This window comes from Kluyveromyces marxianus, chromosome 4, assembly GCF_001417885.1.
Source record: "Kluyveromyces marxianus DMKU3-1042 DNA, complete genome, chromosome 4".
Lineage (NCBI taxonomy): Eukaryota > Fungi > Ascomycota > Saccharomycetes > Saccharomycetales > Saccharomycetaceae > Kluyveromyces > Kluyveromyces marxianus.
Genome location: NC_036028.1, coordinates 562,855 through 590,580, shown reverse-complemented (window position 1 = coordinate 590,580; position 27,726 = coordinate 562,855). Strand labels below are relative to the sequence as shown.

Genomic DNA, 27,726 nt, shown 5'->3' with positions numbered 1-27,726 from the left:
CATGTAAAGGAGAGAAAAACTTTTGGAAAAAAGCTTTTGCCACACCTTAATGAAAAGCCAGGCGCCAAATAGAAAATTTAAGCTTTGAGAAAGGCATACCCGTGGTAAACGAGACGTACGCGAGATAAAAACCATACGACTGGATAGCAGCTAAAGTGAACTTTGCAGCAGTGTATTATTTGTATTGATTAGTGCTCAACAGATGTCTGAAAATAGGGATTGGGATCAGACAGCCAAGGCGCGGTTTGAATACGAACTGCTTACCAATGAGCTGTTTCACTTATGCGAGTTCACTTCGTTGGTAGATTTCGATCCATTATTCAGGAATAGTAGCGATAGCTTCAGGAACTTTCTTGTGGAGAGAAACCTCGATATAGAGAGTGCAATTCAAGGCGATGATGCGGCCGATACTAGCGCATCAAGAAGGTTGAAAAGAAGACATGCGGCGGTAATAGATCAATTGAGGTCACTGGTGGACTCACAGTATGATGAGGCACGTATGCGTATGGACATCCAAGCTGGGGCCCGCGGGAAGAAGAGGGAGCAGAAGGAAATAGCTACAGAGGAACCGGAATCTAACGCGGAAGTACCGAGGCCTAGTAAGAAGAGGCATACTAACGGAACGGCATCGAGCAAGAAGAAAAGTCATATAAAGAAAGAAGAATCTAGTGACTCTACTGCGGTCCCTGCGAAAAGGCAAAAAACTAAAGCCAAGACAAGCTCCAGAAAGGGTTCAAACACTAGCTCAAACACTAGTTCAAACACTAACTCAAAGGCAACACCATCTTCTCGCAGCAATAAGACAAAGCAAAAGGTAAGCAAATCACAAGCGGAACTTGTGGAGCCCAAGGAAGATCCAGAAAAGGACGCTATCAAAGATAATGATAATGATAATGGAACTAATAAAAATGACGATTCTAAAACTCCTGATATACAAGGTACAGTCCAGACTGACTACCAACCTAAAGCTCTCATTAAAAGCGATGACCAAGAGTTTTATTTCACGTCATCATCAGAGGATGAAGATGATCAAGAGGTACTAGGTCAAAAAAAGAGGAATAACAGATTGTTAAAAAAACTCAAAGTGAAAATTCACGTTCATCCTCCAAAACAAACCATTACAAACCCTGCACATGTCATTAAACCGGAATTTGACAACGTGCATTCTTTCTTGGAATCTTTTAAGATTCTTGATGAGGATATGACTCTGGATGAGTATGATGATTATATTAAGGAGCAGCGTAAAGTGGCAGCCCAAATTCGTACAGGTTTTGAAAGAGGTGCCCTAAGATATGATCCACAAACAGATTCCCTACAATCCATTGCATTGAAGGACGTTATGCCTCCGGCAAATAGCATAGAGCCAATCTCACTATATTATAAGGAACAAACTAAGCATACTCATCAAGAACATTTAATAAACCAGGGTATAGTAATGAGTAAAGCATTTCAAGAAAATAGGCGTGCGCGTATTGCAAAAGCGAGAAGGGTGGCTCAGATTGTTGAATCTCATTTCAAACATATTGCAGGTGCAGAAGAGCGTAAATTAAAAGAAGAGGAAAGAAGGAAGAAAAATCTTGCCAGATCTGCAATGCAAGCGGTGAAGAAGAGGTGGACAATGGCTGAAAAAGCATACAAAGTTTTGAAGAAGGATGAAATGGAAAGATTAGAAAGAATACAAGGTAAGCAGCATTTAAGTGAAATGCTAGAACAAAGTACACAATTACTCGGTGCACAGTTAAATCAAATAGAGTCTAGTGCGCACCCTTCTGATGATTCCGCAACAAACTCCGATATTTCTGAGGATGAATCAGATTCTGACGATGCAGATGAAGATGAAGATGGTGATGATAGTGATGAAATGATGAGTACCTCTTCAAGTGAATCCGAAAAGGAAATTGATGAAGAAAAGAATGAAAATGACATGCAACTTTCGGTAGAGGAGTTACGCATGAAGTATGCTGCCTTGGATGAAGCATCTGAAAACGTAGCAGAAAAGGAGCTCCCTCAAAACGGTGACTCTAAATCCGTGTTTAGTGAAGAATCGGACTCTGCATCCGACTCAATGGAGGATTCTTTGAGCTCATCTGATTCTGAAGATGATGTTGAAGATGATGGAGTCCATGATGAAACCCCTGGACTTTCTGCTCTTCTAGGAAACATTGATGATAGAGAGGAAGACGATGATGATGATGATGTTCACTTCAACTCTGATGACGAGCTTGGAAGCGTGACGCCTGATGCAACTACGGATATGAAAACAGAAGAACTTCCTTCTCCTCCTAAATCGGATATTGATAACGTAGATGAGAAAAGTGGTCAGAATACTGAAACTGTTGATCCTTTGGCTGTGGCTGACGTACCTGTTCCATCTTTACTCCGTGGAACTTTGAGAATCTACCAAAAGCAGGGTCTCAATTGGTTAGCATCTTTGTACAACAATAAAACCAATGGTATTTTGGCAGATGAAATGGGTTTAGGTAAAACAATCCAAACTATCTCACTTTTGGCTTATTTAGCCTGTGAGAAGGAAAATTGGGGACCCCACCTTATCGTTGTCCCCACATCTGTCCTTTTGAACTGGGAAATGGAATTCAAAAGGTTTGCCCCAGGGTTCAAGGTTCTAACTTATTACGGGTCGCCTCAACAGCGGAGAGAAAAACGGAAAGGGTGGAACAAGCCGGATGCTTTCCATATTTGCATTACATCATACCAACTTGTTGTTCATGATCAACATTCTTTCAAGCGTAAAAAATGGCAGTATATGATTCTTGACGAAGCCCATAATATCAAAAACTTTAGATCTACACGTTGGCAAGCATTATTGAATTTTAATACTGAAAGAAGATTGTTACTCACTGGTACCCCATTGCAAAATAATTTGGCGGAACTTTGGTCTTTGTTGTACTTCTTAATGCCCCAAACAGCCCTCGAGAACGGAAAAGTGTCCGGATTCGCAGATTTGGATGCCTTCCAACAATGGTTTGGCAGACCAGTTGACAAAATTGTTGAAACAGGTGAAAATTACGAACAAGATGAAGAAACGAAGAAGACTGTCTCTAAATTGCATCAAGTTTTGCGTCCTTATTTACTTCGTAGATTGAAAGCAGACGTTGAAAAACAAATGCCCGGAAAGTACGAGCATATTATTTATTGTCGATTATCCAAAAGACAAAGATTCTTGTATGATGACTTTATGTCCCGTGCACAAACGAAAGAAACTTTGGCAAGTGGTAACTTCATGTCTATCATCAATTGTTTGATGCAATTGAGAAAAGTCTGTAACCACCCCGATTTGTTTGAGGTTAGACCAGTTTTGACCTCTTTTTGCATCGAGAACTCAGTTACAAAAGCTTACTGCGATCTTAACAATTATATTAATCATATTTTGCATGAAAACGAGTTTGGGAAAGTTGTTGATTTATCTACATTGAACTTTCTCTTTACCCCTAATGATTTTTATTTGTCGACTAATCATTCAGAAAAGATAAATCAATTGAAATGTGTCGATTCAATAACTAAGGAGATAATGAACTTAAAAAAGCTGAATGAAAGTGGTATGACTATCAGTGATCTAGATTTCCAAGATCTCAATAAATACTACTCATATGCTAAACACAATAGGATTAACGAAATGATAGACCAATTGGAACAACTTAGATATTTGAATGAGCTACGCTGTGCAAAGAAGCCAATGTATGGCTCTAACGTTGTAAATCTACTTACTATGGGTCCTAAGAAGTTCATGGACTGTAATTTTACTCAGGATTGTATTAAGCCATTGGAGACCAGATTAATAAATGGTAAGGATACTATAGAAAAGTTCGCTGTGATAACTCCAGCCGTAGTTACTTTGGATATCAGAGAGAGAACTGTCGGAGTTGATGATGAGAATCATTGTTTCAAAAAGCATCTTAAGAACCAACTGGTTTCCACAATGAGAAGCCTAGATAATCCATTTCATCAGTTGCAAACAAAGTTATCTGTCGCTTTTCCAGACAAGTCTCTACTTCAATATGATTGTGGTAAACTACAGAAGTTAGCACAATTACTACAAAACTTAAAGGACAATGGTCATAGAGCGCTAATTTTTACGCAAATGACTAAAGTTTTAGATATCTTGGAACAGTTTTTAAATTTCCATGGTTACCTTTACATGAGGTTGGATGGTGCTACTAAGATTGAAGATCGTCAAATTCTTACAGAGAGATTCAACAGCGATCCAAGAATTACAGTTTTCATTTTGTCAAGTAGATCCGGTGGTCTAGGTATCAATTTAACCGGTGCGGATACTGTTATTTTCTATGATTCTGACTGGAATCCAGCAATGGACAAGCAATGTCAAGACCGTTGTCATAGAATCGGACAAACAAGAGACGTTCATATTTATAGATTTGTGAGCGAGCACACAATTGAGAGTAATATCTTGAAGAAGGCCAATCAGAAAAGACATTTGGATAATGTGGTTATCCAGACCGGTGATTTCACCACTGATTATTTCACGAAGTTGTCTGTTAAAGATCTACTTGGTGCAGAAGCGCCGGTGGAATTGAATGACGATAAGCCTTTAATCCAAGATGAACAGAATCTAAGTAAGCTTCTTTTACAAGCTGAAGACGAAGATGATGCTAAAGCCGCAAAATCGGCCTTGAGAGAGGTAAATGTGGATAACGAAGATTTCCAGGAAGGAAGTGTGGATCCTCAAGGTGAGCACACTGATGGAGAAGACGTACAATCTGACAACGAATATGGTGGAACTAACCATGTAGAAGAGTACATGGTACGTTTTATCGCCAACGGACACTACTACTAGTAACTTTTTACATATGTTTTTATATACATATGGTGTATTATATACGAATCCAACGCATACACAAATCCCACGAAGAATTACTTGACCCATGAACATTTGTTGCTTCAAGGTTTCCTTATGGCAAGTGGTTGGTTGGTCGGTTAACTTAAGTACAATGAACTCTCCCCAAGAAAAAGAAAAGGAGCAAAGGTATACCCACACCATTTGGTTTGGGACAACGACGACAGGGGTCACACCAACAATTACTTGTCCTCAAAACCAGTAATTTGTATATGATGTATACCCTACTATTTGCCATTCGTGATGCCAGAATAGCGTTTGTCCCTGTCTTTACTAGTTGCCTCCAGTTAATAAAAGTCCTCAATTTTTGCTTTCAGGTGCCATTGCAGCTAGCCATTAAGGTTACGTAATCGATTTTATAAATTCTATACGGTGGGGCACTGTAATGAACACTCAGTATACGGAGAGAATGGATTCGAAGCTTTAAGAGCAATAAAAAAGAGACGTCCATAAAGTAGTCGAATATAAATAACAGGGGGTTCCTAATTGATTGTATTATCATCTCTTACATTGGGATGTGATGCTTCTTTAATATTTTGATCAATTAATTCATTAAATACAAGATCATCAAAAGCATTAGCAGCATTATAAGCAACAAGTGCTACCAATTAGATACTTAACTCAAGATTTAAAAACATCATTAATAACCAATAGAAAATGTCTTCTCCAATCAAATATTTCTACAAAGGTGAAGAGACCGACTTTATCATTTTTGTAAACTCTGAAGAAAAGGTGCAAGACTACTTAAAGAACAGTAATATTAATAACTTGACAGAGGCTGTTTCTTTGTTCAAAGTATTTGCCAACCAGGATGCTCGTGGTTCTGAAGGTGAATTGGGAGAGGCTTCAAAGTCACAGATAGAAAACGAATTTGGTCCAAAGAAAACTACAGAAGAGGTACTTGATTTGATCTTAAAGAATGGTAAGCCTTTGAGTTCTACCAATGTCAACAAGAAGAAATACTCCTCTACCAATGATTCCAATGGTGCATATTGAATATTCTGTGATCTATGAACCAGAGAGCGATAATGTACGCTGGTAGCGTGAATTAGGGGTTTAAACCTCCAAAAAAGGTCTTGCTTGAAATTATGAACGTTTTCGCAGATCAAAAAAATAAAAAAAATAAAAAAAACGAAGAAGTCAGACGTATTTAGCGCATCCTAGCATAATTCAGATACGAGTTTGTTCTCGACATCAATATATTATTAGTTTGAGTAAGCTCTTTCATGGCTAAAAAGGCATATATATTATTTTATAAATTGATTTATGTTATAGGAAAGAATGAACATTCTGACTTGATGGTACATCTATAAAGCAAGCTAAGTTGTAGTTTCATTTTTTAAAGAGCGCTTTGAAATCAGAGCATTTTGACCTAAGAGTTGTGAAAGATCTAAGTGAAGGCGTATGGGATGGTGCTAGGGACATATTAGTTGCTAAAAGAGAGCCTATATTAGAATCTGAGCGTAAATTAGACTCGGTTTGAAAGTCTGTGATCGGATTCGAATATCTACTTTCGAGTGGGCCAAGAGCGTACGGGTGTTGTATCATTAGCAATTGTCTTTCTAAAAATGAGTACTTGTCCCTTGAAAACACAATACCACTTTTGTCATTCGTGGGGCCACATTTCATTGCATTAAATGAAATATTCAACTTAAAGCTCGTGTAATAATAATAATCATGTACCTGATGATTTATAAGACTGTACTGTCTTCTGGTAAGATTTTGGTTCGCTGTTTTAGAGACAGCATCCGCGAAAGTCAACTTTGGAGCAATTCTTAATGGTGCATATGCTGAGTTCCCCATTTGATAATAGTTTTCCACAGATTCTGCTTCCATTGGTTTAGAAGTGAATCCATTTAAATCTATTATCGTCTGCAAATGTTGGAACCATTGGTTATAATCATAGTAATTGTCAAACACAAAAATGGTCTCAAACACATCGCCATACAAAAACCATTCTAATTTAAACAGCTTGATATTTGGTTCTAGATCGTCCTGTAACCCAATTTCATTATATTTGTTTTGTTCCTTGTCAATTGGAATTATTTTACAATTCGTTAAAGGTAAGGCAAATTTGATCGACCACTGAGTATCAACGGGTTGGTTTTGAAGGTCGTTCACAGAGACCATAGGGATTCTTGCTAATATCAAATATGACTTGTATAAAAAGGCCCCAAGTTGCTTACCCTTTGGTACAAAATATGGATACAGGGTTTTCTTTCTCCTCCATGAATCAATGGATCTAACAGTATTAGTCCATACTTTCTGACTTTCACTTACCTCAACCCAAACAGTATTCAATATTCCCGTTAAATGTGGAATTCCTAATGCAGACACTGGGACATACTCTTCGGGATACTTGAATTTAAGTTTTGTCGATATTCTTTGTGTTTGTTTGTCAACTATGTTGGAGAAATTGACACCATCTATCCTCAAAAGCATATGTTGTACTGACATTATGCAGACTTTAAATACCTCCAAATTATCTGTGAAAGAATAATCGTCGCTGAATGATGCAGTAGGTCTTGGGCTAATCTGAGCAACCACACTTTGCACGTCAGAACGGCTTTGGTTTGTGCTTGCTGAGTTTCTGCCACTTGTTTGAGAAGGAAATGCTTCAGTAGATTTTAAGAAGGAGTCAAAAAACACCTTATAATGACCCAATCTAGCAACAGGGAGATGTCTTAAAGATTCAAATGATATATTTCTTCTGAATAAATCCGTTGATTGTGAATTGAGACGTTGTTGTTGAAATTTCTTCAACATTGGCTCCATTTGGGATAGCTGCTTCACCAATTTGGCATTGAAGATACCATGTTTCTTGAAGGTGTTGCAAAGAGAATAATGGTAAACATAGTCCTTATAGTGTGGTTCCAATTCTAATAGCTTTTGGACGTAAACTTGAATGAACCCCGATAACGATTCTAGTGATTGGAATTTGTCACCAATTTGAGACACATGTAATTCCCAATTGATCTCTGCTTTATTGTCATCCACAGATATTGGTAACTCAAGCCACTCGAAAACCTTGCGCAAGAGCTTATCATGACCGCTGACAAGGTTCTGTACTATTCTGTAAGTCATTTGCCAGGCTAAATGGTCCGACCTGTTAAGCTTCGCCAAATAGGTTTGTTCAAACAACTTAAGCATTTCTAAGTATTCAGTCTCAGAGCTGATAAATTCCATGAACAAATATCTTCTTTGAATATCATCTACAGTCTCCTCTGTAACCCCTACAGATTCATTGATTTTTCTATCAAGGAGCCGAGATAAAAACTCAATTGGACTTGCTAGTGTATACTGCATAGAAGTCATAATAGTACTTGCTTTTTTTTTTTTGAAGACAACCAAAGCGGTTAATGTGTGTATGTCCTGTTTCTATTTTATCTAGTAAACTTTGTGTGAACTCTTATAAGTAAGCAAAAAGCGAAGGTTTGTATTAATTGTGTAGCAATGATGGTTTGTGGTACGACCGTGGTAGCGAGACTGATGCTGAATATATGGCAAATGATAGTTTTTCAAATATTGAACTTTTATAAATCCTATAGTCATAAATTATAAAGCACTTTCTTTGTGAATAGCTAATGTAGAATAAACGTAGAGTTTAGATTCTCTGGATCAATTGCGTCAAACCGTCAAAGAGTTTCAAGATTCTGTCGTTCATCTTGTGACAGGTACAAAAAAAAAAAAACACAATTACGCCAAGAGGAATAGAGACGGTGTTACCCGTCCCAAAAGTGAGATATATATTTAAGGACTTCCCTGTGTATGCCTGGTATACCTTTCATAATAAGAAAGATACATTTGGAATCTTTCGCCCTAGGAATTGATTCCACATATTTCAATATCTCACCCAACAACCTTCTTTAAAAAGCTCTAAAAATGACGAGCGTCAAACGACAAAAAGACACAAAATTCTACCAACAACAAACGGGTGGAAAATGCACCTTGTTACCCGGATACACTTTTCCACTTTTCGGAACTGGAGGGACCCTATATTAGCCAAATCCGCTCTTCCGCGGAAACACTTTTCCCCAACCCGTTTTTTTTCCAATCGGGACTTAAAATTACAGTATAAACTACAAGAATACCGGAACCGTTTTTCTGAAGAAATTTTTATTCCACGGAACAAGAAGGTTCCGAGATCAACGACCCTTTTTTTTTTTTTAAGTGCTACAGTGGTACAAAGGGTATAGATAGGATTCTATCTGGAGGTCGCTAACTAGCTTAGTTTCTTCATACTCTTAAGTTATCGAGCGAAAGTAGGTGCATTAGAGGACCCTTGTTACACATTAAATTACTACACTGGAGCACTCGCCCCTGGATCTGTACGCTTATGCCTCTACTTTCTCTTAATCTAGTTCAAAAGCCTTCTAGCGCTTTGTCTCTGTAACGGTATATATAATGATAATGTATTTTACGTCAGGGTCTTTTCTCACACATCTCCTATTATTAATCGTAACTTTCCTACATCCTTTTTGCTCCTTATTTTGTTAGTGAAACCCATATATCTATAGAGAGCGGATAATGTTAATGTAATAGCCGTATTGGGCTGCTGTTTCACGTACTGAGCTGTGCTTATTCGCATGCTTGTAGAATGGCTATCTAGCTTTTTTAGTGCGGGTGACGGGTAGTAGTTTTTTTTTGGGCCATGGATATATCTCCGGAATGAATAGTTCATGAAAAAAAAAAAAAAAAAGAATATGGCAGGCAGTCTTATATCTGGAAAGTATACACATAGATGCTGAAATCACAACATAGCATCTGTAGGGATGCCATACATATATATATATGGTGGTGAGTTGATGTTCGATCATAACCAATGCGCTCTCTCACTCCTTCATATTTTATAATACCTTGTCATTTAAGTTAATCTATTTAGTTTGAATTTGAAACAACAACATTCCTTGCATATAATTAACAACCGATACGTTAGCTAGGGTTCAACTAAACAAAAGTTAAGAAGTTAAAAGTAACGCCCGGAATTGTTGATTTTCATTGTTTTATTCGATTCGATATAATACAGAGAAATTTCCCTTGCTGTTGTTGGGTTTATCACCATAGTGCTTATATTGTGAACGGATTAACAGGGTTCATCATTATATTCTATAATACTCAATAACAACTCTGACTGAAAGAAGAAAAACGAAAAAATCTACAGAAAAGGGAAGCAACTTTAAGAATAACAAGTTTAAGGTCAAGATGGAAACTGATAGTTCATCTTCTAAGCCGGATGGATATCATGGCTTAGATAGTAAGACTGAAGAACATATTAAAGCCCTCGCTCGAACACTTTCGCGCACTAGTCTGAACAGACAAATCTCCCTCCAGGCAAGCGGAAATGGCGCTTCTAAATTTGATGAAGTTAAATCTATCTTTAGTTCAAGTTATTCTGGTGTAAATCCAGTATTCCTGGACCCCTCGGCGCCTGGGTATGATGCTCGACTCGATCCTAACTCTGAGCATTTTTCCTCCGCTGCATGGGTCAAAAATATGGTCGCTTTCTCTATGCAAGACCCAGACTATTATAAACATTATACCATCGGATGCTGCTGGAAAGACCTTCGAGCATTTGGAGACTCAAATGATGTCTCATACCAGAGCACAGTAACTACGCTTCCGGGAAAATACTTGGGTAAAATCAAGAGGCATTTTACTGCAACTAAGGAGGAAGACGTTTTCGATATTTTAAAGCCCATGGACGGTTTAGTGAAACCCGGGGAACTCTTGGTTGTCCTAGGGCGTCCAGGTGCCGGTTGCTCCACTCTCCTAAAGACCATCTCCGCTAATGTCGAAGGTTATAGCATTGACCCAAATTCTACCATATCATATAATGGATTAGACCCAAAAGTCATTAAAAAACATTTCCGTGGTGAAGTCGTCTACAACGCAGAAGGTGATATTCATTTCCCCCATCTAACGGTTTACGAGACGTTGAACATTGTCGCTCTTCTAGCAACACCTTCCAATCGTATTAAGGGTGTGTCGAGAGAAGAATTCGCCAAACATATCACAGAGGTCGCCATGGCTACCTATGGGTTGTCCCATACAAAAAATACAAAAGTCGGTGGTGATTTAGTCAGAGGTGTGTCTGGTGGTGAACGTAAACGTGTGTCTATCGCTGAGGTTACTATTTGTGGATCCAAATTCCAGTGCTGGGATAACGCTACCCGTGGTCTAGATTCTGCAACAGCCTTGGAATTCATTCGTGCGTTGAAAACAAGTACCGATATCTCTGGTTCTACTGCTGTAATAGCTATCTACCAATGTTCCCAGGACGCATATGATCTTTTTGACAAGGTTTGTGTTCTAGATGAAGGTTACCAGATCTTTTTCGGATACGCCAAGGATGCCAAAAAGTACTTCGAAAATATGGGATACGTTTCTCCAGCAAGACAAACCACTGCCGATTTCCTAACAGCCGTAACAAACCCTGCTGAAAGAATTGTGAACCAAGATTATGTTAAAGAAGGGAGATTTATTCCATCCACTGCTAAAGAAATGGAAGAATACTGGAGAAACTCACCAGAATATAAGCAACTTCATGCCGATATCGAAGAAGAGTTGAGTAAAGACTCCGCTAAGAACTTTCAGCAATTGCAGGAATCACATGTAGCAAAACAATCCAAGGGTCAAAGAAAAGGCTCTCCCTATATTGTGAACTATCGTATGCAAGTGAAGTACCTAACCATACGGAATATTATGCGTATAAAAAGAAGTTTTTCAGTCACTTTGGGGTCTATTTTCGGTAACATATTCATGTCTTTGATTCTTGGATCTATCTTTTATAAATCCATGAAGCATACCAATACAAATACCTTCTTTTACCGAGGAGCTGCCATGTTTACCGCTGTTCTTTTTAATTCCTTTTCCTCTATGTTAGAGATCTTCACCTTGTATGAAGCAAGACCAATTACTGAAAAGCACAAGAGATACTCGTTATACCACCCATCAGCGGATGCTTTGGCATCAATGATGTCAGAACTGCCTGCAAAGATTGTTACAGCAATCTGCTTCAATTTGATCTTATATTTCATGGCTAACTTTAGAAGGGAACCTGGTCCTTTTTTCTTTTACTTCATGATGAGCTTTTTGGCAACTTTAGTGATGTCCTCCATTTTTAGATGTATTGGTGCTGCTGCTAAAACATTGTCTGAGGCAATGGTGCCATCATCAATATTGTTATTAGCTATTTCATTATATGTCGGTTTTTCTGTTCCAAAAAAGAGTTTGTTGGGGTGGTCTAAGTGGATCTGGTATATTAATCCAGTATCTTATGTCTTTGAATCATTGATGATTAATGAGTTCAATGGAAGAGACTTCCCATGTGCAGTATTTATACCATCAGGTCCTGGGTATGAAAACGTCAGCGCCACGGAAAAAGTCTGTAATACTGTTGGCTCAAAACCAGGCTTACCTTATGTCTCAGGTAAAGATTTTATTGTACAATCTTATGGTTATGATCCTTCCCATAGGTGGAGAGGTTTCGGTATTGCCCTTGCGTATTTCATATTCTTCAGTGCTGTCTACTTGTTATTCTGCGAATATAACGAAAGTGCAGTACAAAAGGGTGAAATCCTAGTGTTCCCTAAAGCAGTCCTCAAGAAAGCTAAAAAAGAAGCTCTTTCAAGGCCAAAATCCGATGTTGAAACAGGTGAAGATCCAGAAGGTGGGATTACAGACCGTAAGCTCTTACAGGACTCGCAGGAAGATTCTAATGAATCCGTAGATGAGAAACAGTCGGCAATTGCGTTAGAGAAATCAGGAGCGATCTTCCATTGGAGAAATGTCTGTTATGATGTGCAAATCAAGAAAGAAACCCGTCGTATTTTATCAAATGTCGATGGTTGGGTGAAGCCAGGAACTTTGACAGCCTTGATGGGTTCTTCCGGTGCTGGTAAAACAACTTTGTTAGATTGTTTGGCCTCGAGAGTCACAATGGGTGTCATCACCGGTGACATGTTTGTTAACGGTCACTTACGTGATAATTCTTTCCCACGTTCTATTGGTTATTGTCAACAACAGGATCTACACTTGTCAACAGCTACCGTTAGGGAATCCTTGAGATTTTCAGCATACTTACGTCAGCCATCGTCGGTTTCTATCGAAGATAAGAATAGATACGTAGAGCACGTCATCCGCATGTTGGGGATGGAAAAGTATGCTGACGCTGTGGTAGGTGTTACTGGTGAAGGTTTGAATGTCGAACAGAGAAAGAGATTGACTATCGGTGTAGAGTTGGCTGCCAGACCTAAATTGTTGTTATTCTTAGATGAGCCGACGTCTGGTTTGGACTCTCAGACAGCCTGGTCAGTGTGTCAGCTAATGAGGAAATTGGCTGACCATGGCCAGGCTATTCTATGTACCATCCATCAGCCTTCTGCTTTGTTAATGCAAGAATTCGATAGGCTCTTATTTTTGCAGAAAGGTGGTAAAACTGTATATTTCGGTGATTTAGGCCACGGTTGCCAGACCATGATTGATTATTTCGAGAGAAATGGAGCTCACAAATGTCCAGAAGGTGCCAATCCTGCAGAATGGATGTTGGAAGTCATTGGAGCCGCACCGGGCTCATCGAGTACTGTAGACTATCACGAAGTATGGAGAAACTCCGAAGAGTACAGGATGGTACAAAAGGAACTTGATTGGATGGAAGTTGAATTGGCAAAAAAGCCTATGGATACAACTGAAGAACAAAATGAGTTCGCTACATCTTTACCTTACCAGTTCAAAATTGTCACTACACGTTTATTCCAACAATATTGGAGAACACCTTCTTATATCTGGTCCAAAGCCTTCTTGACCGTCTTTTCGCAGATATTCATTGGATTCACCTTTTTCAAAGCAAAGCTGACTCTACAAGGATTACAGAACCAAATGTTTGCCACCTTTACCTTCACTATTATTTTCAATCCTGCTTGCCAACAATATCTACCATTATTTGTTTCGCAAAGAGATTTGTACGAGGCAAGGGAACGGCCAAGCAGAACCTTCTCTTGGCTGGCATTTATTTACTCTCAGATAATTGTGGAAATTCCATTCAATATCCTTCTAGGTACCGTTGCCTTTTTCGTTTTCTACTACCCAGTTGGTTTCTATAACAATGCCTCCTACGCTGGACAATTACACGAGAGAGGTGTGCTTTTCTGGCTATTCTGCGTTGAGTTTTACATCTATATTAGTTCGATGGCACAATTGTGTATTGCGGGGTTGGAACATGCAGAATCTGCAGGTAACATTTCCTCTATTCTCTTTACCATGTCTTTGATGTTCTGTGGTGTCTTTGGTGGACCAGGTGTCTTACCGAAGTTCTGGAACTTCATGTACCGGGTTTCACCTTTAACATACTTCATCGATGGTCTACTATCTACTGGACTTGCAAACACTAAAGCCGTATGTGCTGATTATGAGTATGTCCATTTCAATCCTAAATCTGGCCAAACCTGTGGTAAGTACTTGGCAAACTATATTAAGGCATTCGGTGGATATTTGGCGAATCCTGACGCTACCAACGACTGTAGCTACTGCAAAATCTCAGAATCAAACACTTTCTTACAGAGCTTCAAATCATCATATCATAAGAGATGGAGGAACTTCGGTATTTTCCTAGTGTTTATTGTTTTTGACTGGGCCGCATGTATGTTCTTGTACTGGTTAGCTAGAGTGCCAAAGAAGAAGAATAGAGTCTCGAACGAAAGAAATCCAGACAAACTTAACAACCAAGAGAACAAAAACAAGGAAGAAGTGTAGTTACACTTAATTGATTTCCCATGTTTTAATGCATCTTATCTTACATATATATAAATAAACAGTAAAATCATTATTAGGTAATACCAATTGGTATTAGCTATGACATCTTCCTCCCTTTAACGGCTATAATGAGGAGTTTGTTTGTATCGGACGTTTAGCGCTAATAACCGTGCTGTGTGTTTTTTACTTTTTTATCCCCTTATTAATTTCTGCCTTTCTATATCACGTGTCAGTGATTATAAAAGAGGGTACTCTTCTTCTGTATAAAAAGGACCGACCATTCCAGGTTGGGCCAAAAAAAAAACAAAAAAAAACACTCATGGCAGTGTGTTATATAATGGCACTGACGATACGTAACAAATTGCTTGGCACAGGAATGCGCTGCTAAGAGAAATTCTGTACTTTCTGTCCTTTTTTTTTCTACTTCGATCCTTTCCGAGGGGCTGTGATAATTTACTTTTAAAGGTCATTGAATTTTGTTGGCTCGACAGCGGGAAAAAAAGTGCCAACGTTGTATCACATATAATGTGGCGGAATTATTGTAGAACGCAATAGCTATTATTGCAAGGAGGCTTTCTCTTTTCTCTCTCATATGTCACCTTTTTGTTTGTTTGTTTGGTATTACATTCAAGAAAGCGCACGATCAAATATTAGACCCTCTTGCTCCACACTGCAGCTATATCATCCATGGGATCGTCCACCTCTTTCCTGACACTCTTACTACTGAAGTGTGCTCAAAAGAATAAATAACCCGGGCCTGGCCTTTTTTTTCCGCTTAGCGGTTGAGATCGTGCCTTTCATCATGTCTTCGTCATAATGGAACAAATCAAATCAGCCGTACCTCGCTTCCACGGAACAAAAAAAGCACACACGGAACTCAGATTGAACTGCCTTATCCGGGCCTACTCTAAACTGAATTCCTTTTTCCCCCCACGAGGCCCCTTGTCACATGCATTGCGGATTTGACTGGGAAGGAAAGGCTGTGTTTTTTTTGTTGCCTAAAAAAAAGCGCATCTCATGCAGAACCTTCCTGCTGATTATTATTTTCTTGGCTAAGTCAAAAGGGTCCTTTTTCCAAAAGTGAATAAAAAGCCAATTGCTGTCTCCCTACGTGTGTTTCTTTGGCGTTTAGCATCTTTTGGGACCATTAGGGGTCTTGAGAGTATGAATAGGGTATCGATATGCATTGTCTCAGGACCCATGGAACAAAATGTGAAGATAATTAATGTATGCGGAGTTGTTGGGATAGTGTGTGCAGCTCCGCACGCTCCATTTTGTGCTGCATTGCAAACGCATTCATTAAATGATCGAGAGCATTTTTTTTTGAATGCATATATATAAGGTACAGACTGATCACATTTTGTTGTTGAAATCTCATGATGGTATGGCTGTCGTTTGTTACACGTTTGAAGATACATATATATGTATGATAGTATTTCTTATGAGTTCTGAAAGGGTCAGAAAATAAGCGTATAGGAAAAATTAGATAAAAATGAATTTCGGTATAAAGAGTCAAAGTGAGCCTAGCAATTATCAACCTGAATACCATGGGTTTGATCAGCAGGTTGAGAGACAGGTTAAGGAACTAGCGCGATCGCTTTCTCGAGCCAGCATCGACAAACAAAGATACCCAGCTGCGTTCAACTCGCATATATCTACCAATGACGAATCTGAGCATGATGATAACAAGAGTATAACATCGATCTTCAGTGGGGTACATGAAGGGGTCAATCCAGTATATTTGGACCCCTCGGCGCCCGGGTATGATGCTCGACTCGATCCTAACTCTGAGCATTTTTCCTCCGCTGCGTGGATCAAAAATATGGTCGCTTTCTCTATGCAAGACCCAGAATATTATAAGCATTATACTATCGGATGCTGCTGGAAAGACCTTCGAGCATTTGGGGACTCGAATGATGTCTCATACCAGAGCACAGTAACTACGCTTCCGGGAAAATACTTGGGTAAAATTAAAAGGCATTTTTCCGCCACCAAGGAGGAAGACCTTTTCGATATTTTAAAGCCCATGGACGGTTTAGTGAAACCTGGGGAACTCTTGGTTGTCCTAGGACGTCCAGGTGCTGGTTGCTCCACTCTCCTAAAGACCATCTCCGCTAATGTCGAAGGTTATAGCATTGATCCAAATTCTACCATATCATATAATGGATTAGACCCAAAAGTCATTAAAAAACATTTCCGTGGTGAAGTCGTCTACAACGCAGAAGGTGATATTCATTTCCCCCATCTAACGGTTTACGAGACTTTATACAATGTTGCTCTTCTAGCAACACCTTCCAATCGTATTAAGGGTGTGTCGAGAGAAGAATTCGCCAAACATATCACAGAGGTCGCCATGGCTACCTATGGGTTATCCCACACAAAAAATACAAAGGTCGGTGGTGATTTAGTCAGAGGTGTGTCTGGTGGTGAACGTAAACGTGTTTCTATCGCTGAGGTTACTATTTGCGGATCTAAATTCCAGTGCTGGGATAACGCTACCCGCGGTCTAGATTCTGCAACAGCCTTGGAATTCATTCGTGCGTTGAAAACAAGTACCGATATCTCTGGTTCTACTGCTGTAATAGCTATCTACCAATGTTCTCAGGATACCTATGATCTTTTTGACAAGGTATGTGTTCTAGATGAAGGTTTCCAGATCTTTTTCGGATACGCCAAGGATGCCAAAAAGTACTTCGAAAATATGGGATACGTTTGCCCACCTAGGCAGACTACAGCCGATTTTCTAACATCTGTGACCAACCCTGCTGAAAGAATTGTGAATCAAGATTATGTTAAAGAAGGGAGATTTATTCCATCCACTGCTAAAGAAATGGAAGAATACTGGAGAAACTCACCAGAATATAAGCAACTTCGTGCCGATATTGAAGAAGAGTTGAGTAAAGACTCCGCTAAGAGCCTTCAAGAATTGGAGGAATCACACATAGCAAGACAAAGCGATGGGCAAAGAAAGGGATCTCCTTATATCGTGAACTATGGTATGCAAGTAAAATACCTAACCCTAAGGAATATCTTGCGTATAAGAAGAAGCTACTCAATTACTTTGGGAACAATAGTGAGTAATACTTGCATGTCCTTGATCTTAGGATCGGCATTCTATAAATCTATGAAGCATACTACTACAAACACGTTCTTTTTCCGAGGAGCAGCCCTCTATATCTCAGTTCTTTTCAATGCTTTCTCGTCAATGCTAGAAATATTTTCTTTGTATGAGGCAAGACCGATAATTGAAAAACACAAGAGGTACTCGTTGTACCACCCTTCTGCAGATGCATTGGCTTCGATGATATCGGAACTTCCTGGAAAATTTATCACCGCAGTCTTTTTCAATGTGATCCTTTACTTCATGGCAAACTTTAGAAGAGAACCTGGACCGTTCTTCTTTTACTTCATGATGAATTTCTTGTCCACTTTGGTGATGTCCTCTATTTTCAGGTGCCTTGGTTCTGCTGCTAAAACTTTACCAGAAGCTATGGTACCTTCATCAGTGCTTTTATTAATAATAACATTATACGTTGGCTTTACTATACCAAAGAAAAATATGCTTGGTTGGTCAAAGTGGCTTTGGTATATTAATCCAGTATCTTATGTCTTTGAATCATTGATGATTAATGAGTTCAATGGAAGAGACTTCCCATGTGCAGTATTTATACCATCAGGTCCTGGGTATGAAAACGTCAGCGCCACGGAAAAAGTCTGTAATACTGTTGGCTCAAAACCAGGCTTACCTTATGTCTCAGGTAAAGATTTTATTGTACAATCTTATGGTTATGATCCTTCCCATAGGTGGAGAGGTTTCGGTATTGCCCTTGCGTATTTCATATTCTTCAGTGCTGTCTACTTGTTATTCTGCGAATATAACGAAAGTGCAGTACAAAAGGGTGAAATCCTAGTGTTCCCTAAAGCAGTCCTCAAGAAAGCTAAAAAAGAAGCTCTTTCAAGGCCAAAATCCGATGTTGAAACAGGTGAAGATCCAGAAGGTGGGATTACAGACCGTAAGCTCTTACAGGACTCGCAGGAAGATTCTAATGAATCCGTAGATGAGAAACAGTCGGCAATTGCGTTAGAGAAATCAGGAGCGATCTTCCATTGGAGAAATGTCTGTTATGATGTGCAAATCAAGAAAGAAACCCGTCGTATTTTATCAAATGTCGATGGTTGGGTGAAGCCAGGAACTTTGACAGCCTTGATGGGTTCTTCCGGTGCTGGTAAAACAACTTTGTTAGATTGTTTGGCCTCGAGAGTCACAATGGGTGTCATCACCGGTGACATGTTTGTTAACGGTCACTTACGTGATAATTCTTTCCCACGTTCTATTGGTTATTGTCAACAACAGGATCTACACTTGTCAACAGCTACCGTTAGGGAATCCTTGAGATTTTCAGCATACTTACGTCAGCCATCGTCGGTTTCTATCGAAGATAAGAATAGATACGTAGAGCACGTCATCCGCATGTTGGGGATGGAAAAGTATGCTGACGCTGTGGTAGGTGTTACTGGTGAAGGTTTGAATGTCGAACAGAGAAAGAGATTGACTATCGGTGTAGAGTTGGCTGCCAGACCTAAATTGTTGTTATTCTTAGATGAGCCGACGTCTGGTTTGGACTCTCAGACAGCCTGGTCAGTGTGTCAGCTAATGAGGAAATTGGCTGACCATGGCCAGGCTATTCTATGTACCATCCATCAGCCTTCTGCTTTGTTAATGCAAGAATTCGATAGGCTCTTATTTTTGCAGAAAGGTGGTAAAACTGTATATTTCGGTGATTTAGGCCACGGTTGCCAGACCATGATTGATTATTTCGAGAGAAATGGAGCTCACAAATGTCCAGAAGGTGCCAATCCTGCAGAATGGATGTTGGAAGTTATTGGAGCCGCGCCGGGCTCATCGACTACTGTAGACTATCACGAAATATGGAGAAACTCCGAAGAGTACAGGATGGTACAAAAGGAACTTGATTGGATGGAAGTTGAATTGGCAAAAAAACCTATGGATACAACTGAAGAGCAAAAAGAGTTCGGTACATCTCTTCCTTACCAGTTCAAAATTGTTACTAAACGTTTGTTCCAACAATATTGGAGAACGCCTTCTTATATTTGGTCGAAAGTTATGCTAACTGTGCTCCCACAAATTTTACTTGGTTTCACATTTTTCAAAGCAAAGTTAACTCTTCAAGGGCTACAAAATCAGCTATTTGCAATCTTTACTTTCACTATAGTGTTCAGTCCAGCCTGTGAACAATATCTCCCTATGTTTGTTTCACAAAGGGATTTATACGAAGCAAGGGAGCGGCCAAGTAGAACATTTTCTTGGTTGGCGTTTATTTTCTCCCAATTTGTTGTAGAAATTCCCTTTAATGTAATCTTAGGAACTGTCGCTTTCTTTGTTTTCTATTATCCAGTTGGCTTCTATAATAACGCTTCTTATGCCGGTCAGTTGCATGAGAGGGGTGTTCTTTTCTGGTTACTCTGCATTGAGTTTTACACGTACATTAGTTCCATGGGCCAATTATGTATGGGAGGCCTAGAACACGATGCGCTCGCTGCAAACATTGCCTCTATCTTCTTTATGATATCTTTGCTATTTTCCGGAGTGTTTGGGGGTCCTGGCGTCCTACCGGGTTTCTGGAACTTCATGTACCGTGTTTCTCCACTAACGTATCTCATGGATGGTTTGATTTCCACTGGAATAGCGAACACTAAAACGCAATGTGCGCCCTATGAATTTGTTCACTTCAGTCCTAGAGAAGGACAGAATTGTGGTACCTACATGACTCCTTTCATCAAGTCTCATGGTGGCTACTTGCAAAATCCCGAAGATAACAGCGATTGCAGGTTTTGCAGGATTTCTGAGTCGAACACCTTTTTGAAAAATTACAAATCTGATTACAGAGAAGATGGAGGAACTTTGGTATATTTTTTGTGTACATCATTTTCAACTGGTGCGGCTGTCTGTTCTTGTACTGGTTAGCCAGAGTTCCAAAGAAGAAGAATAGAGTCGCTAATGAAAGAGATCCCGCTAAGAACAAAAAAGATTCCACAACCGATTAATTACCGCAACCCCATTCTTTTTAAACCATTGAAAAAACTGCTTTCTCTATATAAGTCTCGTGTCATTTTTGTTGTTTTGGAGGTCATATTTATTTCGTAGTATTGCCTGTGTTGTATCATCATTACATATCTAGATTTTAGTGAAATGTTCTCTCTTGATTCCTGTCATTAATCGTAATCACGTGCGGGATTATATTTCTTTTTTTTTCTTTTGAAATAAACACCACGGAAAATTCGACCGAATAATCAGAAATATTTTAGGATGAGATGAGATGAGATGAGATGAGATGAGATGATAAGCTTTTAAGTAAAGGTGCATGTTTTAATAAGTCCAACTCTAATACTCCGAGGTTTCTTGTTGTGTGTAAGTTATACGTGAGCCACTCAGGTTATAATAGTTCAACATGGCAGTCGATGAGATCAGAATCAAGAACAAGCAAAAGAGACAAAAGCTCTTTGCGGAGCTGAAGGATCAGCAGAACAAAGAGCGTCACACTATGAGAAGGGCGAGAGCTAAGGAAGAGAGGGAAAATCCCGAACTAAAAGAGAAGAGACTTGCAGAAAATGTTCCTAACACTATCGATAACCTTAGGGTCTATGATGAGACCATGGGTCAAGATATTGAAGGTGAAATGGATGACCTTAGTAGGTTTTTCAACAACGGTAGTGAACCACCAAAAATTCTTCTCACCACCAATGTCAATGCGAAGAAAAAGGCATATGAATTTGCAAATGTTCTAATCGAAGTGTTCCCAAATGTGACTTTTGTCAAGAGAAAGTTTGGCTACAAATTAAAGGAGATAGCTGAGTTTTGTAATAACAGAAACTACACGGATATCGTTATTATTAACGAAGACAAAAAGAAGGTAACAGGGCTTACATTTATACATCTTCCCGATGGTCCTACATTCTACTTCAAGGTCAGCTCTTACGTCGAAGTTGAGAAAATTGTTGGCCATGGTAGACCAACGAGTCATATCCCAGAATTGATATTGAACAACTTTAGTACTAGGTTAGGTAAGACTGTGGGTAAACTTTTCCAATCTATTTTCCCAAAAAACCCAGACTTTGAAGGTAGACAAGTCATCACCTTACACAACCAAAGAGATTACATCTTTTTCCGCAGACACCGTTACATATTTAGGAATGAAGAAAAAGTAGGTCTTCAAGAACTTGGCCCTCAATTCACACTAAAACTAAGGAGGTTGCAAAGGGGTATCAAGGAAGAAACAGAATGGGAACACAAACCATCTATGGACAAAGAGAAGAAGAAATTCGTTCTATAGTTCTCATTTCACAATGTGGACTTACTCTGTACACTATAATATATATATATATATATATATATATATATATATATCCCACTCTACTTTATTATTTGCATGATTATATAGATATTGTGATCATTTTTTACGAAATTCGTCTAAGAGGTGGCAAAATGGATCTTGGAAGCTTCAAAAACAATAATAATACATACTTTCGATAAGACCTTTAAGGATTCAATGCCGAAGTACTTTTATTTCTTGATAGTATTTTCGTTTTCCTGGTAGGCCTCGTGTTGAATAGCGTGTAGGAGTAGTACTTGAGGGATACTTTCGCTTCAGAAATTCTTAGAAGGTTCAGTAAAGAAAAGGGCATAACAGTTGGAGGGATTGCTAGATCATAAGAGTACTAAGCCTTAGCGGAAGATTGATATTTCAGCTGGCTTTCAAAGTTCTTTAGTAGATTCTAAGAGGAGTTTTGGAAAAGAACATACAGAAAACATCATTGTTGAAAGCTAGTTTTGTCTTTGAGTTGTCTTTGTTTATTTAGCATTAGCTCAAGCGATTGTGGCTCACACTTATAAGCAGTAAGACGAGATGGACGGTCTAGGGGCATCTCAGGTAGTGACCGCTTTAGAAGTAATTTATGATCCAAAAACGGAGAATGTAAAAAGAGTGGAAGCACAAAAATTTCTGGATGAGGTTAAAGACCGAGAGGAGTCTCCTTTCTGGGGTTATGAAATCGCGTTAAACAATCCACAGAATTCAATTCTAAAACACTTCGGTTTGGGATTATTGGTGAACGCATTGAAGAGGAATTGGAGCGGTTATGATGAGGAGAAAAGGCTGACCTTGAGGAAATGGATTGTGGAACTCAATTACAGAGTGCAGCCAAATGATCCAAGGTATATCAAAGAGAAACTTGCTTTCTTATGGGTGGAAGTCGCCAAAAGGGTTTGGGGTGAAGCTTTGAAAATAGAGGAACCATCTCAACAACAATTGGAGGAATCTTGGGTAGATATGGATAGATGTTTGACTGAATTGTGGCAAATGAGTGAAGAATCGAGAGAACTAGCGTTGATTATTTTTAGGACCCTTTTTGAAGACACATTCTTGTTAGAGGATGTCGCGATTTTGAAGCGTTTACCAATCATACAGCCTCTTTGTATTATGATAGTGTGTCCTATGGAGATGTTTAGTGCGAAGTATAAGTATTCGGGGAAGTGGGAACTTTTCAAATCTAACCCTAAGGGTTGGTTTGCGCTTTTCAGTGAGGAGTTGAATGCAGCATTGGATGTTAACAACGCTCAATATATCGTGAGATTATTAGAGACATTGAAAAGTTGTCTAAATTGGCCACTCAGTGATGTTATAATATCCAACGATATATTCTCTGCACTATTGAGATGTCTCACAAAGGATATCCCAAAGGCACAATCGATTGCTTTGGACTCTATTCATATTCTTCTAACACGTCCTTATAGTAACACAGATCACTACAATTTGATTGTAAATCGTGTTTTTGACAGTATGACCTTGATGGATACTATATATTCACAGCTCCAATTTGATCCTACAGAAGGAGTTGATGAAGCAAAATACCCTATAATGAAGAAATTTGTTGATATGATTACTTGTTTATACACATGTGTTCTCAAAATATCAGATCTGCAGAACATTGAGGCATATATGAAATTGGTTTTAAAAACTACCTATAACCCTAGTCTAATAGTCAGTGGGCTATCATTGGACCTTTGGTGTGCATGTTTAAGAAATGATGACTTCTTGCCGATTTTAGATAAACTGGTTATTCCTGACTTATTAGAATTTGCAGGGAATGCATTGATATATTATGAACAGATTGATGATCACGTCTCTAAGAACTTTGTGGAGGTAGACTTCCAATCTACATCAGAGTATGAAAACTACTGTTCCAGTTATAGAAAAAGGCTCAGAGATATAATCCGTCTAATATCATGTGTTCAGTTAGATTTTGCTTACGATTGGTTATGTGAAAGACTCAATAAATACTTCAGCTCGCAATATGGACAACAAGTATTAAGCGCTACATATTTGGATCATAAATCAGAGCCATATTTGAGTGCTCTGACTCAGTTTATGATTGTGGAATGTTTCATCAATGGTTGTATACGATGGAAAATATGGTACACCGATGAAGCCACTTTCAACCAAAAGCTTGATGTGATTCTTGGGAAAGTAGAAACTCTATCCAATCAGCTTTTAGCATTGAATTTGAGAGAGCCTTTGCTCCTTAAGAAACAAATTCAGAACTTTGCATTATTTTTAACTATTTTGAAAGACAATGTCCTCTTCACTTTACTTGAAAAAATCATTACAACTGCTACCTTAGAATACCCTGAAATCGATATGAACGAAAAGAATCAGCAGTCTGATGCAGTTCGTGATTTAAGGTATGCCTGTGGTATTGAACTTAATCGTATGGCATTATTAATGCCTGCCTCTTTAGAACCAATATATCCTGATCTAGAGAATGTTGTTGCAGGTATATTACCAAAACTAAGTTCCCATGAAACTATTTCATTCAAGTCATTTTTATTAACAATTGTTCTAAAGTCTGGATTGCCAAACAAAGAAGAAAAGTTTGCACAGTTGGTTGATCCAGAATTGGCTGCTTGGTCGGACAAAGGAACAGTTGTCGGCCTAACGGACCTCCCTTGGTTCCTTGAGAGGTTGGGTATAGTAAAAATTGCAGAATATTTCCAGAAACGGAATATTGATGAGAATAGTGACTTATTATCCATTCAAATGGACGAAGATGGGAAAAAACTAAAAGCAGATTTGACGCAACATTGGCAGACTATCTTTCCGGTCCGTGCAACCCGGATGTTTATCCATTATTCCATGCAAAGCGTCAAAGGCAATGATGAATTTAGAATGTTACAAGAACTATGGAAACCTCGGATAGTACCGTTTTTACCATACATCCTAAGACTTCTTTATCAACTTCAGTCTTATCACAACCCAGCCAACTGGACTTCTCTTCCAACTGTTGTACAGTCTTTCGTACGCGTTTCTACTGTTGAGAGATTCTGGGAGGCTGGTGCAACCAATAAATCTAAAGATGAATTTATTGATGAGCACAACAAAGCTTTGCAAACGGTACGTGACTTTGCGGACTCTGTTGGCCATATTGTAAGATATACTAGAGAATACGTTCTTTTAGTTCTTGCTTCGATGTCAGGTCTCGGAACAATTTTCTTCGAAGTGAACGACCTTGCAAACCTAATAATGGACTCCATTGCCATTTACACCCCAGATGGTGAGATTAGTCCCGGTGTATCAACACATGGCTGGAAACACATAATAAATGTTGCTGTTAGACCAATGCTAAGAAATTGTCCTGATGAATGTGCCCCACAGTTTATGTCAGTGTTCTTACCCAAGTTGTTCAAGACATTGGATTTATTGTTGGAGAAAAGGTGGTCTGCGTATAGTCAAAGTGAGGTAAATCCACCTCCTAGAGATGAAGATGAAATGACAGAAGAGATCCTTGAGGAGAATTTATTGCGTCAGTTCACTACTGTTGTTGTAAGGTTACTAATAGATTCCGTCGGACAGGTGGGATCACATGCACAGGCCTCTAAGATGAGAGTATCAGTACATCAAATGAAGATGAGGAAGATTATCTTTGAAGATATCAACATTCTAGCGCCATTCTTGAGGTTGTTAAATAGGCTTGTCTCAGTGAGAGACAGCAAATGCTCTTTCAACTCAATTCTAATATTAAAGAGTTGTTTAGCAGAAACATTGGCGAAGGATCCGGAAGTTGACAGATTTTATACCACTGAAGTCGTTCCAAATCTAATTTTAAATGTTCTAACTCAGAGGGCCTTCAAAGACTCTTTCTATGAGGCGCTTTATGCGTTCACGGTCATATTCTTAACCCTTTCAAAAGAGTTCGATTACTTTAACCAATACCTTTACGATTTATCTAGAGGATACAATATTGAAGAGCTTTACAACACTTTGAAGCAAGTAGATAACTACAAAGACCAGAGAGTAGTAGCGGCCGAATTTATAGACTGGATGAAGAACATATATGGCGATCAAGATGATAATCATTTCTCTGCAGATCAAGAGGCAAAGATCAAACAAAGGCGAGAGGCTGTTATAGCAAGAGCAAGTGAACAACTTCTCGGGAAAAACAAGCCGGAATCTAACATGTTTGAGGACCCTAATATTGAAGGTGATGTCTTAGGTGGGTTGTTTGAAAACAACTAGTGTAAATACTAACTAGATTTCATTTTTCGTATAAACATTGATAAGTATGTTATTTCAAGTACGTTATTTTTTTAAATACATCCTTTTCGTGGTTGCCGTACTTGTATTATCTGTAGTTGTGTCAAGGCAGCTTAATTGTTTGGCTTACTTACTACTCGATTTTTACGTCAAAAAAAAAAAAAAAAAAAAAAAAAAAAAAAAAAAAATCACAGACATTTATGTTGGTATGTTGAAGATAGATGAGATGAGATGAGATCACAGGAAGGTCCAAGTAGACAAATGCGATAAACATTTCCTCAGCTTCACTTTCTTTATTACAGAAGAACCCAATGAAGCAATCAGTTAGGCAGCTTCTTCAGGTGGATATCAAATCTATCGTTAAGAATACTAAAGTTAACTCTCAAACTTCTGATGGAGTCTTAACACCAAAACGACAAAAACAGGTGAGCAAAGAAAACAGCCGTAAAACGAAGGGCTCTGACAAATTCCAGACAACTATTAAAAGTCTCTATGATAGATATAATAAACACTACCCTGAGCCAAAAAGGTCAGACTTAGCTTTGGTGAACTTTTTTTTCAATAAAGCAAAAGTTCAATTTGAATGGAGTGCTCCAACATTTAATGATATACCGGGGGAAAAGGTTCGACGTGCAATGGAGAAAAGGCAAAAAGCTGCCCAAATCTTGTTAGAAGAAGAGAAATCATATATCTCCTCAAAGAGCTTAGCGTCAGACCCAAATTTAAGCATGTTAGAGTCTGAATTTACACATCTAGAACATAAAGATCAGAATAAGTTGTACCATGGCAAAACTGAAGGTATACCATTTGAACTCATAAACCAGTTACCGGAGATTGCATTTTTAGGCAGGTGCAATTCGGGAAAATCTACATTATTGAATAATATCACTACGGAAGTTACGAGGAACCATCTAAATGAATATGCTAATGCTTCAAAGAAAGCAGGATTTACAAAGACTATCAATTGTTTCAATGTTGGGAAAAGATTTCGAATAATAGACACACCCGGATATGGTACTAAAGGTACTGCAGAACAAGGCAGACTTACGATGGACTATTTGCAAAAAAGACGGGAGTTGCGTCGGAGCTTCCTTCTAATTAGTGCAAATCAAGGATTTAGCGAATATGATGCGACCATGGTGGATCTACTGGTAAGCAATGGTATTCCGTTTGAGATTGTTCTTACTAAGATGGACACTGTAAAAGACATGACTCAAGTTGAACGCATCATCGAGGAGAGTAATGTTTTGAACTTACCTACTTCCCCAAGGTTTATATTTCTAAATTCTATGACGAACAAGCATTGTCAGAAAAGGTTTGGAATTGATATTCTAAGGTATGTAATATTGGATGCATGTGGGTTATCGCCCGGAGTGAAGCCCTCAAAAATCAAGAAAAATTGAAGTTAGAAGAAGCCAGCTCAATGCCTGTAAATAAAGATAAACATTAATAATTTATTTGGCTTTTATTTTATATTATACATGCGAAATGTGG

At 38.7% G+C, this 27,726-nt stretch overlaps 8 protein-coding genes across 8 annotated transcripts; 7 read left to right on the top strand and 1 right to left on the bottom strand.

Annotated features, from left to right (window-relative positions):
• Positions 1-202: 202 nt before the first annotated feature.
• Positions 203-4,813, top strand: SWR1 (chromatin-remodeling protein SWR1; the record flags this gene model as incomplete). Its single annotated transcript, XM_022819539.1, has 1 exon — positions 203-4,813. The coding sequence occupies one exon, from the start codon at positions 203-205 to the stop codon at positions 4,811-4,813; it is 4,611 nt and encodes a 1,536-aa protein (XP_022676095.1).
• A 717-nt stretch (positions 4,814-5,530) lies between these two features.
• Positions 5,531-5,869, top strand: RTC3 (Rtc3p; the record flags this gene model as incomplete). The annotated part of the gene is made up of 1 exon (XM_022819538.1): positions 5,531-5,869. The coding sequence occupies one exon, from the start codon at positions 5,531-5,533 to the stop codon at positions 5,867-5,869; it is 339 nt and encodes a 112-aa protein (XP_022676094.1).
• Positions 5,870-6,205: 336 nt separating this feature from the next.
• KLMA_40246 (uncharacterized protein) lies at positions 6,206-8,188 on the bottom strand (the record flags this gene model as incomplete). The annotated part of the gene is made up of 1 exon (XM_022819537.1): positions 6,206-8,188. One exon carries the CDS (start codon positions 8,186-8,188, stop codon positions 6,206-6,208), a length of 1,983 nt encoding a protein of 660 aa, XP_022676093.1.
• A 1,887-nt stretch (positions 8,189-10,075) lies between these two features.
• PDR5 (pleiotropic drug resistance family protein) lies at positions 10,076-14,623 on the top strand (the record flags this gene model as incomplete). Its single annotated transcript, XM_022819536.1, has 1 exon — positions 10,076-14,623. The coding sequence occupies one exon, from the start codon at positions 10,076-10,078 to the stop codon at positions 14,621-14,623; it is 4,548 nt and encodes a 1,515-aa protein (XP_022676092.1).
• A 1,492-nt stretch (positions 14,624-16,115) lies between these two features.
• Positions 16,116-20,609, top strand: PDR5 (pleiotropic drug resistance family ABC transporter; the record flags this gene model as incomplete). The annotated part of the gene is made up of 1 exon (XM_022819535.1): positions 16,116-20,609. One exon carries the CDS (start codon positions 16,116-16,118, stop codon positions 20,607-20,609), a length of 4,494 nt encoding a protein of 1,497 aa, XP_022676091.1.
• Positions 20,610-21,093: 484 nt separating this feature from the next.
• On the top strand, positions 21,094-21,975 carry RPF1 (rRNA-binding ribosome biosynthesis protein RPF1; the record flags this gene model as incomplete). Its single annotated transcript, XM_022819534.1, has 1 exon — positions 21,094-21,975. The coding sequence occupies one exon, from the start codon at positions 21,094-21,096 to the stop codon at positions 21,973-21,975; it is 882 nt and encodes a 293-aa protein (XP_022676090.1).
• A 573-nt stretch (positions 21,976-22,548) lies between these two features.
• On the top strand, positions 22,549-26,214 carry MSN5 (karyopherin MSN5; the record flags this gene model as incomplete). Its single annotated transcript, XM_022819533.1, has 1 exon — positions 22,549-26,214. The coding sequence occupies one exon, from the start codon at positions 22,549-22,551 to the stop codon at positions 26,212-26,214; it is 3,666 nt and encodes a 1,221-aa protein (XP_022676089.1).
• A 329-nt stretch (positions 26,215-26,543) lies between these two features.
• On the top strand, positions 26,544-27,635 carry MRX8 (translation initiation/elongation factor MRX8; the record flags this gene model as incomplete). Its single annotated transcript, XM_022819532.1, has 1 exon — positions 26,544-27,635. The coding sequence occupies one exon, from the start codon at positions 26,544-26,546 to the stop codon at positions 27,633-27,635; it is 1,092 nt and encodes a 363-aa protein (XP_022676088.1).
• Between the last annotated feature and the right edge of the window lie 91 nt (positions 27,636-27,726).